This window comes from Encephalitozoon hellem, chromosome IX (assembly GCF_000277815.2).
Source record: "Encephalitozoon hellem ATCC 50504 chromosome IX, complete sequence".
Lineage (NCBI taxonomy): Eukaryota > Fungi > Microsporidia > Unikaryonidae > Encephalitozoon > Encephalitozoon hellem.
This window is the reverse complement of record NW_004057897.1, coordinates 91,177-104,890: the sequence shown is the minus strand read 5'-3', so window position 1 is coordinate 104,890 and position 13,714 is coordinate 91,177. Positions and strand designations below refer to the sequence as shown.

General features: G+C 44.8%; 14 protein-coding genes across 14 annotated transcripts; 8 read left to right on the top strand and 6 right to left on the bottom strand.

Annotated features, from left to right (window-relative positions):
* Positions 1-5: 5 nt before the first annotated feature.
* Positions 6-245, bottom strand: EHEL_090895 (Yos1-like protein; the record flags this gene model as incomplete). Its single annotated transcript, XM_059743542.1, has 1 exon — positions 6-245. One exon carries the CDS (start codon positions 243-245, stop codon positions 6-8), a length of 240 nt encoding a protein of 79 aa, XP_059599525.1.
* A 63-nt stretch (positions 246-308) lies between these two features.
* Positions 309-1,025, top strand: EHEL_090890 (23S rRNA methylase; the record flags this gene model as incomplete). Its single annotated transcript, XM_003887916.1, has 1 exon — positions 309-1,025. The coding sequence occupies one exon, from the start codon at positions 309-311 to the stop codon at positions 1,023-1,025; it is 717 nt and encodes a 238-aa protein (XP_003887965.1).
* Positions 1,026-1,027: 2 nt separating this feature from the next.
* On the bottom strand, positions 1,028-2,035 carry EHEL_090880 (deoxyhypusine synthase; the record flags this gene model as incomplete). The annotated part of the gene is made up of 1 exon (XM_003887915.2): positions 1,028-2,035. One exon carries the CDS (start codon positions 2,033-2,035, stop codon positions 1,028-1,030), a length of 1,008 nt encoding a protein of 335 aa, XP_003887964.2.
* Positions 2,036-2,078: 43 nt separating this feature from the next.
* Positions 2,079-3,929, top strand: EHEL_090870 (uncharacterized protein; the record flags this gene model as incomplete). The annotated part of the gene is made up of 1 exon (XM_003887914.1): positions 2,079-3,929. The coding sequence occupies one exon, from the start codon at positions 2,079-2,081 to the stop codon at positions 3,927-3,929; it is 1,851 nt and encodes a 616-aa protein (XP_003887963.1).
* Positions 3,930-3,932: 3 nt separating this feature from the next.
* On the bottom strand, positions 3,933-4,433 carry EHEL_090860 (uncharacterized protein; the record flags this gene model as incomplete). The annotated part of the gene is made up of 1 exon (XM_003887913.1): positions 3,933-4,433. One exon carries the CDS (start codon positions 4,431-4,433, stop codon positions 3,933-3,935), a length of 501 nt encoding a protein of 166 aa, XP_003887962.1.
* A 136-nt stretch (positions 4,434-4,569) lies between these two features.
* On the top strand, positions 4,570-6,537 carry EHEL_090850 (uncharacterized protein; the record flags this gene model as incomplete). The annotated part of the gene is made up of 1 exon (XM_003887912.2): positions 4,570-6,537. One exon carries the CDS (start codon positions 4,570-4,572, stop codon positions 6,535-6,537), a length of 1,968 nt encoding a protein of 655 aa, XP_003887961.2.
* A 41-nt stretch (positions 6,538-6,578) lies between these two features.
* Positions 6,579-8,012, top strand: EHEL_090840 (uncharacterized protein; the record flags this gene model as incomplete). The annotated part of the gene is made up of 1 exon (XM_003887911.1): positions 6,579-8,012. The coding sequence occupies one exon, from the start codon at positions 6,579-6,581 to the stop codon at positions 8,010-8,012; it is 1,434 nt and encodes a 477-aa protein (XP_003887960.1).
* A 71-nt stretch (positions 8,013-8,083) lies between these two features.
* EHEL_090830 (uncharacterized protein) lies at positions 8,084-8,937 on the top strand (the record flags this gene model as incomplete). The annotated part of the gene is made up of 2 exons (XM_003887910.1): positions 8,084-8,102; positions 8,129-8,937. The coding sequence occupies 2 exons, from the start codon at positions 8,084-8,086 to the stop codon at positions 8,935-8,937; spliced, it is 828 nt and encodes a 275-aa protein (XP_003887959.1).
* EHEL_090825 (uncharacterized protein) lies at positions 8,934-9,218 on the bottom strand (the record flags this gene model as incomplete). The annotated part of the gene is made up of 1 exon (XM_059743541.1): positions 8,934-9,218. One exon carries the CDS (start codon positions 9,216-9,218, stop codon positions 8,934-8,936), a length of 285 nt encoding a protein of 94 aa, XP_059599524.1.
* A 70-nt stretch (positions 9,219-9,288) lies between these two features.
* EHEL_090820 (uncharacterized protein) lies at positions 9,289-9,531 on the top strand (the record flags this gene model as incomplete). Its single annotated transcript, XM_003887909.1, has 1 exon — positions 9,289-9,531. The coding sequence occupies one exon, from the start codon at positions 9,289-9,291 to the stop codon at positions 9,529-9,531; it is 243 nt and encodes an 80-aa protein (XP_003887958.1).
* A 44-nt stretch (positions 9,532-9,575) lies between these two features.
* Positions 9,576-10,220, bottom strand: EHEL_090810 (uncharacterized protein; the record flags this gene model as incomplete). Its single annotated transcript, XM_003887908.1, has 1 exon — positions 9,576-10,220. The coding sequence occupies one exon, from the start codon at positions 10,218-10,220 to the stop codon at positions 9,576-9,578; it is 645 nt and encodes a 214-aa protein (XP_003887957.1).
* Positions 10,221-10,299: 79 nt separating this feature from the next.
* EHEL_090800 (ribonuclease) lies at positions 10,300-10,929 on the top strand (the record flags this gene model as incomplete). The annotated part of the gene is made up of 1 exon (XM_003887907.1): positions 10,300-10,929. One exon carries the CDS (start codon positions 10,300-10,302, stop codon positions 10,927-10,929), a length of 630 nt encoding a protein of 209 aa, XP_003887956.1.
* Positions 10,930-10,987: 58 nt separating this feature from the next.
* Positions 10,988-11,791, top strand: EHEL_090790 (septin; the record flags this gene model as incomplete). The annotated part of the gene is made up of 1 exon (XM_003887906.1): positions 10,988-11,791. The coding sequence occupies one exon, from the start codon at positions 10,988-10,990 to the stop codon at positions 11,789-11,791; it is 804 nt and encodes a 267-aa protein (XP_003887955.1).
* Positions 11,792-11,820: 29 nt separating this feature from the next.
* Positions 11,821-13,689, bottom strand: EHEL_090780 (uncharacterized protein; the record flags this gene model as incomplete). Its single annotated transcript, XM_003887905.1, has 1 exon — positions 11,821-13,689. One exon carries the CDS (start codon positions 13,687-13,689, stop codon positions 11,821-11,823), a length of 1,869 nt encoding a protein of 622 aa, XP_003887954.1.
* Positions 13,690-13,714: the final 25 nt, after the last annotated feature.

Below are 13,714 nucleotides of genomic sequence, written 5' to 3'. Positions count from 1 at the left end.
GCTTTCTATCCAAGGAATGTCTCATATACTATACACATTATGTTTAGCGCCATTAGGGGGATTTTCATTACAGTCTTGATTGCTCTGATCAAGTCGACTATCTTCCGGCGGCTCGGCCCAAGGGCGCCTCTGGCCTCTGGGGATAAGGGAAGGCCCACCTTTGACAGAAACCTCTTTTCATCGAGTATGACAACGGAGTTCAAGAGAAACAGGATTCCGTACATGACAGACATCAGCCCAAACATTTAGAGGGGCTTTCTTGGAGGGAGTATGAGCCCGAATGGACACTAATTTTTACTCCCTAGAAAATGGATCGAGAGGAAAAAAGAGATGTGTATTACAGGCTTGCAAAGAAAAACAACTACAGGGCCAGAAGCGTGTACAAGCTTGCAAACATAGACGAAGAGTACAATCTGTTTCAGAACATTGAGAATGTTGTCGATTTATGTGCAGCACCAGGAAGCTGGTCCCAGTATGCATGTGAGAAGTTAGAGAAAGACAGAAACCCAAAGATAGTGTCTGTGGATGTGCAAGACATCATACCCATGGAAGGTGTGACATACATCAAAGGTGATATAACCTCTTCCTCGTGTCTGGAAAGTATACTGGATGTGCTTGGTGGATCCAAGGCAGATCTTGTGATGTGCGATGGTGCGCCTGATATAACGGGGATCCATGAGATAGACGAGTACTTGCAGATGGAGCTGTTGGCATCTGCACTTGCTGCCACGCTGAGGATTTCGAAGGAGGGCTCTTCGTTCGTGGGTAAATGCCTCCAAGGAGAGCACATCTCATGTGTAGTCAGCCACTTCAGAAAGTTTTATGACAATGCTGTTCTACTGAAGCCAAGGGCAAGCAGAATAGAGTCCATGGAGTGTTTTATATACTGCAAGGGAATGAAGGCTATAGACATTGACCCTTATGAGGTCGACATGGCCACCAGGTGTGATGTGCCCGTACTGCTCTGCGGATATGGTAAAGAAGTGGGGCTTGAATACACTGTGAGACAAGATAGCAAAGCTTAGATTTATTTCTTCTCAGAATGATGTTTCTTGCTTTTCTTCATAAACGTGGCCCCAACAATCAGCGGAAACAGTATTGTTGCATCTCCAAACACCTTGACACCGCTTGTGCCAGGCTTGACCTTTCCCCAACTGACTGCTTCATCCAGGCTGGCGCCTGCATCGCTTCCATCAAATTCCTGAGCGTTGTTGATCAAGACACAATGTTCAAGTCCATTCTTGAACAGATTGGCATTGAGGATGTGATGCTTCACAACCCCACACCCCAGTATAATCGCACCAGTGTTCCCACAGAAGATGGTTTCACAGTTTATATTGTATACATCCTCAACGATGTCTAGCTTCAGTATCTTCCTTCTCGGATGGAACGACAGTATGTCACCTATTGACCCATCTATAATTGCTGGAGAGTACACGGGTATGTCGTTCCTTGCAGCCCAATAAAGTATTGAAGACTTGTTGTTTATCCTCTCTCCCAATATCTTTATAAAGGAAGACGGCGTCAATATTCTTGGCCGTTCTTCTGTATATCCCTCGGTTATGTCATTTATAATCCGATTTAGCCACTCCTCAAAATACTCATAGTTTGTACTTGGAATGACAAGATTCCCTATCCTATTTAACCCGTTTTCTCTGAGGTCTTTTCCGCTGAGCTTAAAGTCCCCACAGAACGTTGGCTTAAATGTCTTGATTAAGTCCTCCTCTATTCCTCCTCCTGTTATCACAAGAACATGAACGTGCTTCCTCTTCACTAGTGTGGCTATTATGTCTCGGAGCCCAGAGCTGACGATATTACTGGTGCATCCAAAAAATATCTTCGAGCCTTTCATTCTCTCAACCTCCTCTATGGCCCTGTATAGGTTCGATCCTTGGAATCCAGTTGTCTCAAATGACTTTATAATCTTCGCAAAGTTCCATCTCCTTTCAAAATTAATTCCCTTTACTTCTTTATTAAATGAAAGATCGTCTTTAATCTTTTTGCATAAGTCTTTGACGCTTTGAGGTCTAGTCATAGGGCTGCAAAAAATGTTTTCTAACATCTCCTCGGCCAAGCCCATGCTCCCTGGATTACAGATATTTGATCTTCACGAGCCATCCAAGTGCAATGTTCTGAACAGCATTGCTGCAGACTTTGAGGGTGGCTCTGCAAAATCGCTGTCTGACTATTATTCTCCAGGATGCACTCCAGAATGTAACGGCCACCATTTGGTTGTATATCTTGAAAACGCACTCCACAGAGGTGTTCCAATCTGCTACAAAGATGTATCTGCATTGATTCTCCATGAAAGCTCCAAGGTAAGGAAAATCTCACTGATGCTGCACTGCAAGCATTTCCCAGACATACCACCTCCTCCCTCTTTTCAGCATGATCCCGACCACTTGATCAGGGCAATCTATTTAAGGCAGAAGGGGAATATCAGGATTCTCTCCTTGATAAAGCAGGCAAGGGATGGAAACAAGGATGTTAGAGAAGCGGCGCTGCACCAGCTGATGAGGTTCTCCGAAGACGAGAGATACAAGACAAAGATACTCAGAGCAGTGTGCCATGGAATACACGATAGAGAGCTTTCAATAAGGGTGTTTGCTTCAAAGGCAATTGGAGAGTTCAAGGGCCTTCCCGACGAGATGATCGGGAGGCTTCTGAGCAAGCAGGTCACTAGCCCCGATGACCAGGAGCTTTGCGGGGGATTGATATACGGTATTGAGGACGAGTACTCTGATGTTCGCAGAAATACAATATCATCTGTATTCTCGCTGATTACACCGGGGATCGCCTCGAAAGCCTTTGACTTCATTGTCGACTCTTTGAATGACGACGACAGCGGTGTCAGGGAGCTCTGTACCCTTTACCTCAAGAAGATAAGCATGAAGTATGTGCTAGCTGTGGACAAGGAGATAGTCCGGCAGATCAGTGAGAGCCTCAAGGAAAGAAGCTGCAATGTCAAGGCAAATATCCTGGGCCTACTTGGAAACCTCAAGTATGAAGACGTAGAAGTCTTCAACATCTTGACTTCTCATATGGAGGTGAATGTGGGACCTAGAGATGTATTTAGGTGCATAGGAAAAATTGTGTCCAGAAACAAGAAGCTGTTTCTTGCAAACGTCGACAGATTCTATAAGCACACGCCCATGGCCCAGGTCGAGGAATCTCTTGAGGACAACCTTTATGTTGCAAGATTGATGGTCTTAAGAGAGATGAAAAGGGCTGATCCAGAAATGAGGATAAGTAAGATCATTGAGGATCACTTCCTGTTTCTCGACATTATGGAGTGCTCCAAGCCCAACGGATGCGGAGATGGATACATATTTTTCAAGGACATTCTCTGCCAGTTTCTTGAAGAGCCTAGTGTGGATAAGAAGGGGCACTACAAGAGGCTTTTCAACCAGATGAAAGAGAATGATGACGACCGGTATCTGTTTATATACTATGTCTACAAAGGAATGGATGAGCTTCTTCGTAAGAAAAGAGATAATATACTCAGAAAGATCCAATTTCTCTTTGTAAATACAGACTTCGACATTTCGCTTATCAGTAACATCAAGCTCTTTATAGAGTACATAAAGAGTCTGGATTTTAAGTCGATAAGGTTCCTCAGGTACGACGTAGATGTTCCATCGAAGGTTAAAGTTCGTAGTAAGATGCCTATAAGGTTCTCTGCATGCTTAACCATCGAAAGCAGCCATTGCGATGTGCACTTGAAGGTCTGGTCTGAGAACAAACAGCCCATCTACTACAGGGCACAAAAAGCGATAGATATCTGTATATTCGATGATGTCTCCTCCATCTGTTGCTCCATCGTAAAGCTTCTACCCACACAGGATATCCAGCTTTCTCACACAAAAACTGTCTTGATAGAGAAGAAAAAGCATAAGAAGGATTTAATTCCAGGAATAGACCGCTATTGATTTTTACCTCTTCTTTTTGCGGGACGAAGACACTTTATTTCTCTTGCCTCCATCGTCTTTGGGAAAGTCCTCCTTGCGTTTCGAAGGAAGGACGCTTTTGGAAACTTTCTTCTCTGGAGAGTTGTCTTTGCGCTTCTTGATAAACTTTTCATAGTATTCCTTTGAGGATGGCCCCTTTCCCCTACTCCTCAGCTTCTCCAACCTTCTCTCTTTCCTCGTCATCTTTTCTAGACACTTCTCTGAATCCTTACTTTCCTTCTCGTTTGCAACTTGGCCACACTTTCTCATTGCATTTCTTTTCTGCTTATTTGGCCTTATTCCATGATTGTCGGTTTTTTTCCGAGTGTCCCTCTTACTCTCTTTTTCCTTTTTCTCAGACTTTACATAGGTCTTTTTCTTGCCGCCTTTGTCCTTCTTATCTGCAACTTGGTTTAAAACACCAACCGTCTCAAGAAGTGCAGCTTTGTGTATCTTCTTTTCAAGCCCAAGATCTCTATCTCCCATAGTTGTTATCCAGGGCTATTTCGTGGGGTCGTCAAATTCCGAGTTTCCAAGATCAAACATCTTCCACCACACGATACACATCCTACAACGCCATTGGTATCCTTTTCGTTGAAATTCTGCCGCAGATCAAGCTCGGATGGCCGTTGCGAGTGACATAGACTTCTACATAGAGACAGATAGGCAAAGGGCAGTGGAGATAGCATCAGACGCTTTATCCCTAGAGGACATCCTCTCAATCCCCGACGTCTATGTAAAGTACTTTCTGCTTGTAAACCTTCCCATGCCGGCTTCTGAAGGAAGCACCCGGCTCATGAAGGATCTCAAGACCTTTTTCAGTGAGTTTATAGAGGCAGAAAAGGTTGTGGATGTGGACTTCAACCAGAAGATGGTGGAGTTTGTGAGAAAGACCATAATTCCGATCGGAATGGAGGATTTCGTAAGCTCTGTGTGTGAGCTGAAGCTATCCTGTGAAGATCTTGAGTACTACAGAGGATATTTTGGATATAGCCAGACATATAGCCTGTACAAGTCGATGATAAGGAGAATCTTTAGTTGTGGCTTTAGCTACAAGGAGATAGGCCTGGTCATAGCCTTGCTGGACAACGAAGCAATGTGCTTCAAGAGGCTCCTGCCGATATTTACTAGATTGACCACGTATGTGAAGCACAACATCCTTGACAAGAACATCGTGGCATGCTGCATTGCACTTCGGTCCGTACTAACATACATCCCGGGCACCATGAGTGGAAAGGACGAGTATGTACTGTCGCTTATCTCCTATCTCATAGGTATAATTTCCCGGCATACAAGCTTTGTGTTCATCAACGAGAAAGATGCGGATGAGATAATTTCAACAATCGAGCTCCTTACTGGGTTCGATTTTTCTACGGATGTTTCCAGGACATCTTCCGGGATACTCAAGGAAATCATATTCCACCTTGAATCTCTTTCCAACGGAGCAATGGCGCTCTACGAGGAGGTTTTTGCAATGGTGTGCATAATGGAGGCAATTCCATCAATATGCCGCCTCGTGCCTGAGCTTGTGGGGGCCGATTTCTCTTATGCATATTCTCTAGTCCAGGGACTGGTTCTTCCAAGGACAGATCACAGAGGGTTGAATGAATGGTACAGCATCCACGACAGGTTTCTTTCTGCAAAGTATAGAAGCCTTGAAGCTCTATATCCATGGAAAACCGAGTTTGACAGGATTGTGTTCTATAATGATATAGAATCCACAAGGTGCCCATCAAAAGTACTTAGATTCTTGGAGAATCTGAAAAAAGATGTTTCATGGTCGGACATGATTGTTTTTGCTTGCCATCCTGGGCAGCAAGAGGAGTGGCTGCAGTTCATGTTTGATGATTTCTTTGTAAGAAGTTCCGATCACCTTGTGTATATTGAATTGTTCATAGGGTCTGTCGGGGACAGGGTTGATCTCCTGCTGTACTCCGGATACTTGTTGCTAAGGTCCTTTGCACAGATTGGGGCTGAGAAGAAGTGGAGTGTTCTTGTGGACTTGTTTCTTCGGAACACTCAGAGCACGGATCAAAGAGCAGTTAGGCTGAGGAGCATTATATCTGACTATATAAGCGGCCTGGAGTCTCCGGAGCAGAGATTGGCCTTCTTGAAGGCCTTTGTGAAGAGATTGCAAAAGGACTTTGTTTGCTTCGACTCAAGCGTTATTGAGCTCCTAAATATGATCCTGAAGGGCAGCCAAGAATTGCCATCGGAAACATCAGCCGTAATTTACTTGTATCTTCAAGGCTGTGCTGTAGCTGAGGGGAGCAATGAAAAGGTGCCAAAAGATCTAGAGACCATGTATGTGTGTGCTGCATCAAGGGCCATGATTCTGTCTGGAAGCGCAATAGACTTCAAGGAATCAAGCACACACCTAGAAAGGTACTATGAGCTTGTTATTTCCTGTCTCTCATGGACTAAAGGAAAGTTTCCTGAGGAGTATATCCACAGGACCAAAGAGACGATGCTGTACTTCCTGTTTGAGGCAATGAGAGAGGAAGCATATGAGTTAGAGATGCTTGTGAAAGGCAAGAGCTCGAGGTTTGCAGATAAGTTCAAGGAGCTTTACGGATGTCTTGAAGCATGAGTGTTTGACGTGAGTAAAAATTGGTCAATATTTTGGGCCCAATGGTGGGAAGGAAGACTTCAGCTTTTCTAACTATTGCCATTATGTCTGGAGCTATGCTTGTATGTCAAGGGGTACGGGTATGGAGAAGAAACAAGAGAGAAAGAAGCATTCTGGAGCATATGGAAAGAGGGCTTTTGTTGTTGAAGGAAAAAGTGTATAGTGAGGCAGCACTCTCGTATCTGAGGTGCCTGAGTATAATGGAAGAAGGAGACGAGAGGCTTGTCAATGTCTACAACAACCTTGCGATATGCCTTGCAAAGATCAAGGCCTACAAGGAGGCAGCCCTTTATGCTGAGAGGTCTCTTAAGATAAATATACTTGAGAATGAGAAGGCACTGAGGCTGAGATATGAGTGCCACAAGGCCCTAGACATGAGGAGAGAAACGCTCTGTGACGCCTTTCTATGCGGGCTTGTGACAAAGGATGAGAAATACAGGAAGCTTGCGCAGGAGATTCTGAAGATGGAGGCGGAGGGGGAGGCGAAGAAGATGGCTGGGGAGAGGGAGGCAAGTCCATCGAGAATTTCATACGAGAGCTTTTTTGGGACATTTCCCGACTTGTTTGGAAATGAGTCTTTTGTTAATGATGAGCTTGTCAGACTGATCCGGGATGGAAAGTATGACGAAGCCTTTGAGAAGGCAGGGAAGAGAGATGATAGCATATCGAAGTTTGTGACTGCAGGGATGATGCATGTGAGGGGAAATGATATGGCCTCGATTTCGCTACTGGAGCATGAGAAGATGATTTTCTCTATCTGTCTTAGGGAGTATCTTAAGTCTTTGCATGGGCGCATGCCTATGGATATAGAGGACTTTGTGGTGAAGAACAGCAAAAGTGTGTCTGTTCTATTCTATGCATCAAAGATCCACCTCAACCTCAAGAATTATGAGTTGTACGAAAAGTTTATTGCTATGGCCATGGAATGCGAAGAACATGATTTTCTGTATGTGGACCGGATAATCTACGAAGTTGGGCATGGAAGAAACGAGAAGGCAGAAGAGTTCTTGGATAAGGCGCTCGAAAGCCATCCACTAAGCATTCATGTTCTGTCGATTGCCTGCGAGTATTATCTAAGGTGCAAAGACACGGCAAAGTTAGAGGCGATAATGTCAAGCTTTGAGAAGCACTATCGCGAGGATCCCCGGTTCTTTCTGTTCAAGGGGATAGTTGCGCAGGCAAGAAATGATGTCTCTGATGCAGAAAGATACTTTAGACTTGCCATCAAAACAGATGCAAGGTTCTTTAAGCCATATGTCTACCTGGGAGGAATTCTTCTTGGAAGAAACGATAAGAGCAGCAGAGAAGTATATGAGGAGGCCCTGAAGTGTGCAGTAAGCTACGATGAGCTATTTCTTGTTGAGCAGGCCCTCATTCTCATTGATGTACAGGAGAAGATAATAAGGATATATCCGGATGTTCTCAAGGCATTCTGATCCATGCCATGGCAGTTCTAAATAAAACAAGTGTTCCTTATGTGTGAAATGTTTCTTTTTCTGTCTCCCTCATGAAGATGATTCTAGTCGGTAAGTGCCATTAGAGTTAATTTTAGGATGTGGCGGAACGGGTGTGGAGCTGCTAAAGATTTCAAGGGGCATTGCCAGCGAGGTTCTCGTGATAGATCATGACAGAGTCAACCTGACGAATCTCCACAGGCTCTTCATGTTTACTAGTGGAGACAGGGGAGAGTACAAGTCGCAGAAAGCATCTGAGTTTGTGTCTAAGATGTATGGGATTAAGGCAAGCTTCCTAACGCAAAGAATAGAAGAAGTGTCCGTAGATGTTCTCGATCGGTATGACGTGATTTTTGGGGCTCTTGACAACATCGAGGGAAGAATGAATCTGAACCTGATGTTCAGAAGATCCAAGTGTAGGCTCCTGATAGATTGCGGAATAAGTGGCTACAAAGCACACGCGAAGGCTGTTTACAGGGGGTCTTCGTGCCTGTACTGTATTCGAGAGCTTTATAGAGAGGACGGGGTAGGAATCTGCTCTCTGAGCTCTTTGCCCGAGAAGATAACATCAGAGAACAGAGAAAAAGTACTTCGGTCTTTGGTGGAGCTTAGGAGGGACTTTCCTGGAAATAGGAAGGAGAAAATTGAGCAGATAGTCAACGAGTTCAATGCTTTGGCCGAGGAGAAATTGAGGACAGATGCGTTCGATGTCTCTGGGATGTACGATGGAATAATGCCAAATGTATGCTTTATTAATTCCATATGCGCAAGCTTGGCCTATAAGTTGCTAGACGGCCCAAACCTACCCTACGACTTCATATTCTACACCGGAGAGGAGAATATTGCCCTTGAAAAGCTATGTCTTGGGAGGGATGAGGAATGCATTGTATGCTGTACGGATACCTAGATGTCCTTTGAGGAGCTGGGCCTTCTATATCTAGGAGGCTTGTCAAATAAGTATACGCATTTGATCCTCTTTATCACCCTCAAGCAGGGCTTTTCATTGCAGATGTCTGCCTCAAGGACACAGAACTCCTTATGCACCTTCCTTCCATGAAGAACACATGTTCCAAACTCAAGCTGGACAAGCTCCTTATCGAGTCTTCCATCAAATGCATCCATGTTCTCAACCTCTCCCTGAAGCTCTATCAGTTCAACGTCACTTTCCTCTGCATCCGTTATATCCATTCCTGGGATACAAAATGCTGCTCCTAATGTCCTTCCAGAGATAAGTTAATCCTAGCCTCCAGATCCCCTCATGAGTAGAAAGAAAGTGAAAAGAAAACTCAATGTTCCAAGAAGGCAATCCAAGCTCGAAAGGAGATTCAACTGCCCGCTGTGTAACCATGAAAACGTTGTCCAGTGCACCATCAAGAAGACGTTGATGAAGGGGTTTGCGAACTGCTCTGTATGCGATGCAAGTTTCAGTTGTGATGCAAACAAGCTCACCACAGGTATTGATGTGTATTCAGCCTGGGTTGACGAGTGTTGCAAGAAGTAGCACACTGCAATTCTATCCAAGACCAGCCTTTCTATGTAGATACTCTATTTTGGCATGTGCTCATAAAACGATACAATTTCTTTGGAAATAAAGTCTATGTCCCCAGTATTGATTTCTGTGAGCTTATATCTTTCTTTGAACTCGTCAATGTCCTTGCATCCCTTGTCCCTGGCAATGTCCGAGACAAACATGCAGCTCACAACTATGCTTCTTATGCTGAAGGACAGTATAAGTGGTAGATACATTGTGTCGTTCAGCATAACCCACATTGTTTGTGCTCTTGATCTGTCGACATCGTTATCCATACAGATTTTCTCCAGAAAGCTATACGGATCGTCCATGTCGAAGTCGAAGTCCATTGCAATGCAGGCATGGAGCTCAATATCGATTGCATCTTTATAGTCATCCTGAAAGAACTTCTCTGGATCGACGCCATGGTGCTTGTAGCTCGCTTTCAGAATCTGCTCAAGACTCCTTAGAGACCCATTCACCTTTCCAGATAGCAGTATGCACGCAGCACCTATCGGAATGGTCTTTCTGCTCTTCGGCATAGAAATGTATTTGTAGTAGACGGCTGATGTGAAGTATGTGGTTTTCTGCGGCATCCCAAGCAATCTTGATATGCTCACGATGTCCCGGATATTCTTTATCTCAAGCAGGTTCCTGCACTCCATATATTCCGAACCCATCAGGTTTGTGAGGATCGGCCTTATGATCTTTTTTCAGCCCTCTGTAGATATTTTATGTAAAATTGTACCAAGCCTATTCATGCTAGTCTCTGAGGAGGGATTCAGAGAGGATGGAAGAAGGCCCAATGAGCTGAGAAGAGTGGAGGTTGCAAAAAAGATGGTCGAGGGCAAAGGCATTGTGGACATGAGACAAGGGAACACCCAGGTGTCTGTGATGTGTAGCGGCCCTAAAGAGATTGGGAAGATGAGCATTGAGGTGGAGTTTTATGCTGTTTCTAGGCAAGAGCCTGTAAATGAGAAGAGGATGCTGGAGTATGAAGATGTTCTGCTGGATATATTTAGTGATGTTCTGCTCCCAGAGGCCTTGGTAGACATCAAAGTCATTGTTCGGGAGGACGGAGGGTCACTGCTGTCCACCATGATTAACTGCATAACCATTTGCTTGTCATACTTCGGGATGCCCTTGACGGACATGTGTTACTCTGCCACTGTTGGAGGGGGCTGTGTTGACCTTACGTCTACGGAGGAGAGCCAAAGGATTCCCGTTGTTACTGTTGCATATCTAATGAACAGAAAAAGCATTGCCTACCTGTCTCTAAATGGGAGGATTGTGTGCGACAAGCTACACTCTTGCATCCTTGAGGCAGTGGGCGCATGCTATTCTGTCAGAGAACATTTTAAGGACTTCTTTTCCCTCTCCTCGCCATGATGAAAATCAAGAGGCCCTAGCTTTTGTTTATTAAATAGCCAAGTACATAAACAAACAAATGATTGTTCGAAGGCAGAACAGGAGATTCACGATCATGGCTGCCGGGCCAAAGGGATCTGGAAAATCGTCGTTCTTCAACACTCTGATAGGAAAGGAAATTGTCACATCGAAGGGCCAGGAGGGAATCGACCTCTACATGCTGAATCTAGATTGTGAGGGTATTATGCAAAGGATTACCTTTGTTGACACGCCCGGGTTTGGAGACGCTCTTGATGACACTGAGATACAGGAAACAATTTGCAACTTTATCAAAGCTCAGCTAGACATGTTCATAACAGAGGAGTCAAAGATTAGAAGAAACCCCAAATACGAGGACACAAGGGTCCATTGCCTGCTGTATTTCATACCTTCAACTTCTTTTGGACTCAAGAACAGAGATATCGTGTTCCTGAAGAAGGTCTCCGGGCTAGTCAACATCATTCCGGTAATCAGCAAGTCGGATGGGCTGAGCATTACAGAAAGAATAGAGGTCAAGAGACAGGTTATGGAGCAGCTGAGATACTACAACATCTCCATCTTCGACCTGGACGATCCCGAGGTTTATTCTTCACCCACGGCAGGAAATGATTTAAACAGCCTCGTCCCATTCATGGTCGTTTCTGCAGATAGAGAAAACCTTGAATCAAGGACAAGAAACTATCAGTGGGGAAGTGTAAATATCGACAACCCAGAGCATTGTGACTTTCCTGCGCTGAGAGAGCTGCTTCTCAGCACCCATATCTATGGACTCATCGACTATACTGCAAGTGAAATATATGAAAATTACAGAGCTGCTGTTTTGGAAAGTGGGATAAAAAGGTAGCTCTTCATTAATAAAGTCCTTTTGCAGTTTCAGTTGCTTTTCGGCACAGATCTCTTGATTTTTCTCATGAATTTCACCAGGCTGGACTCTCTGCTCCTGTCCGCCACTATGCTCCAATAGAATGGAATCTTTGTGCAATCGGCCCTTGAGCAGGAGTAGATCCTAAGGTCCGTTTCAAACCCAAAGGATTCTGCAACAGGAATGTAGCACAGCACGCTTCTTAGTATACTAAACGGAAAAGTCCCTTGCCGAATTACTTCTCCAAAGGAGGAAGTGATTATCTCATTGACAAGATCCTCTGCTTCTGGTGCATACACCACTTCAACCAGATAGAGAGGCTCCAGAATCGCAGCATGCCTGGCCACAGAGCTCTTTACTTTCCTAAGACATTCAGAATCCAGTTCCAAAGGTTTAGGGGATATGCTCAGATATGAATGGAAAAAAGGCTCTCCGATGAGAAGGCCTTCACTCAATATCCATCCCTCTATATCTTCAGACTGCTTGCAATCTTGATCAGCGTCTGCAGGCTTCCCCCCTTTGACCGTTATTAGCCCTTCTTCTGTCTCCACTTCCTCTACAAACGAGCCTCTGAATGCTTCTTTGAGATTTGCTGAAACGCTCAAAACTTGAAATTCAACATTCAAGACATTCCTCAAGTCATACAGTACGGCATCCATAAACAGCTCTCCGTTTCCATATAGGTTCTTTTTATCTATTTTCAGCCCACGGTATATTAGCTCTAGCTTCCAAGCTTCACTCAAGAAGCCTTCTTCATCCCTGAGGTCTATCTGGACCCTAACAACTGGATCTCCCATCTCAAGAAACCCAGAGCTGGCACATACTAGTTTCTCCTCTTCCAAAACCTTTTTAATCGTAGGCACTGGGGCTCTTCGGGTGTCAAGAGATGCAATCCTCTGCAGGAGAGTCTCTTGGAACTTTACTAGCACCCCGACATTTGCCTTAGCAGCCCTGGTCTCTACAAGACACCCTGGAAACGGAATGTAGAGCCTCTCAGCAACTAAATTAGCCCCACTGATCTTAGCTGTAGATCCCACATTGACATCAGCCCTTGGTACAAGGCTAGACAGCATTGTCTCTCCTGCCCACAAAAACCCTTCTAACCTTTCTTCATCATCACGTTTGTGTTCCGCCAACTTCGTGGAAAGCATTTCCTCTATTAGCTCATTAAGCCCACTCTCAGGCTCCCTGCATGGTTCAAACACGTCTCCATTCATTCTGCTAAACATCCCACACTTAAAGGACGAAATAAACCACGCTCTAGGATGCACCCTTGCTTCAACAACACCTCTGAGGTGTTCTATCTTCCTCTCGGCAAGGCTTTTAGACTCCTTTCCGACCAGATCAGTTTTGTTGAGGACTACGATTGACGGCTTACCACTGGAATTAACAGCATCAAAAATCAGCTCGTGCTGAAGAGACAAGTCACAGCAGATATCAAGAACTATGATGGCAATGTCAATGCATCTAAGTATCCTAAGGGCCTCTGGTGCTAGATCTGAATGCCCAGGAGTGTCCAGAAGAGTTATTATACATGAGGCCCCATTTTCTCTCTGCAGGAAGGCCACGGTTGGGTGGACATGGACTGTACATCCTCTTTCCATCTCATATCGGGTCTCCGTGGAGAGGCACGGACCAGCCCCTTTTATAACACTCCTACTTCCGAGCAGCCTGATCAGAGATGTTTTTCCTGCACCCCCAAACCCAAAGAACCCTGCAACTGCCTTTCTCCATTCATTCTGAGCTATGAAATCGAAGTAATGCAGGTCTTTTTCCTCAACATTTGCAAGCGGTGTCTTCTTCTTATAGAGGCTTTCATGGCTTCCAAGGGCCTCTGTGCAGTGCTCTATGATCTCGACATCCGTTTCGTCTTCCTTCATCACAATCACCGGGGCTGTAAGAGAT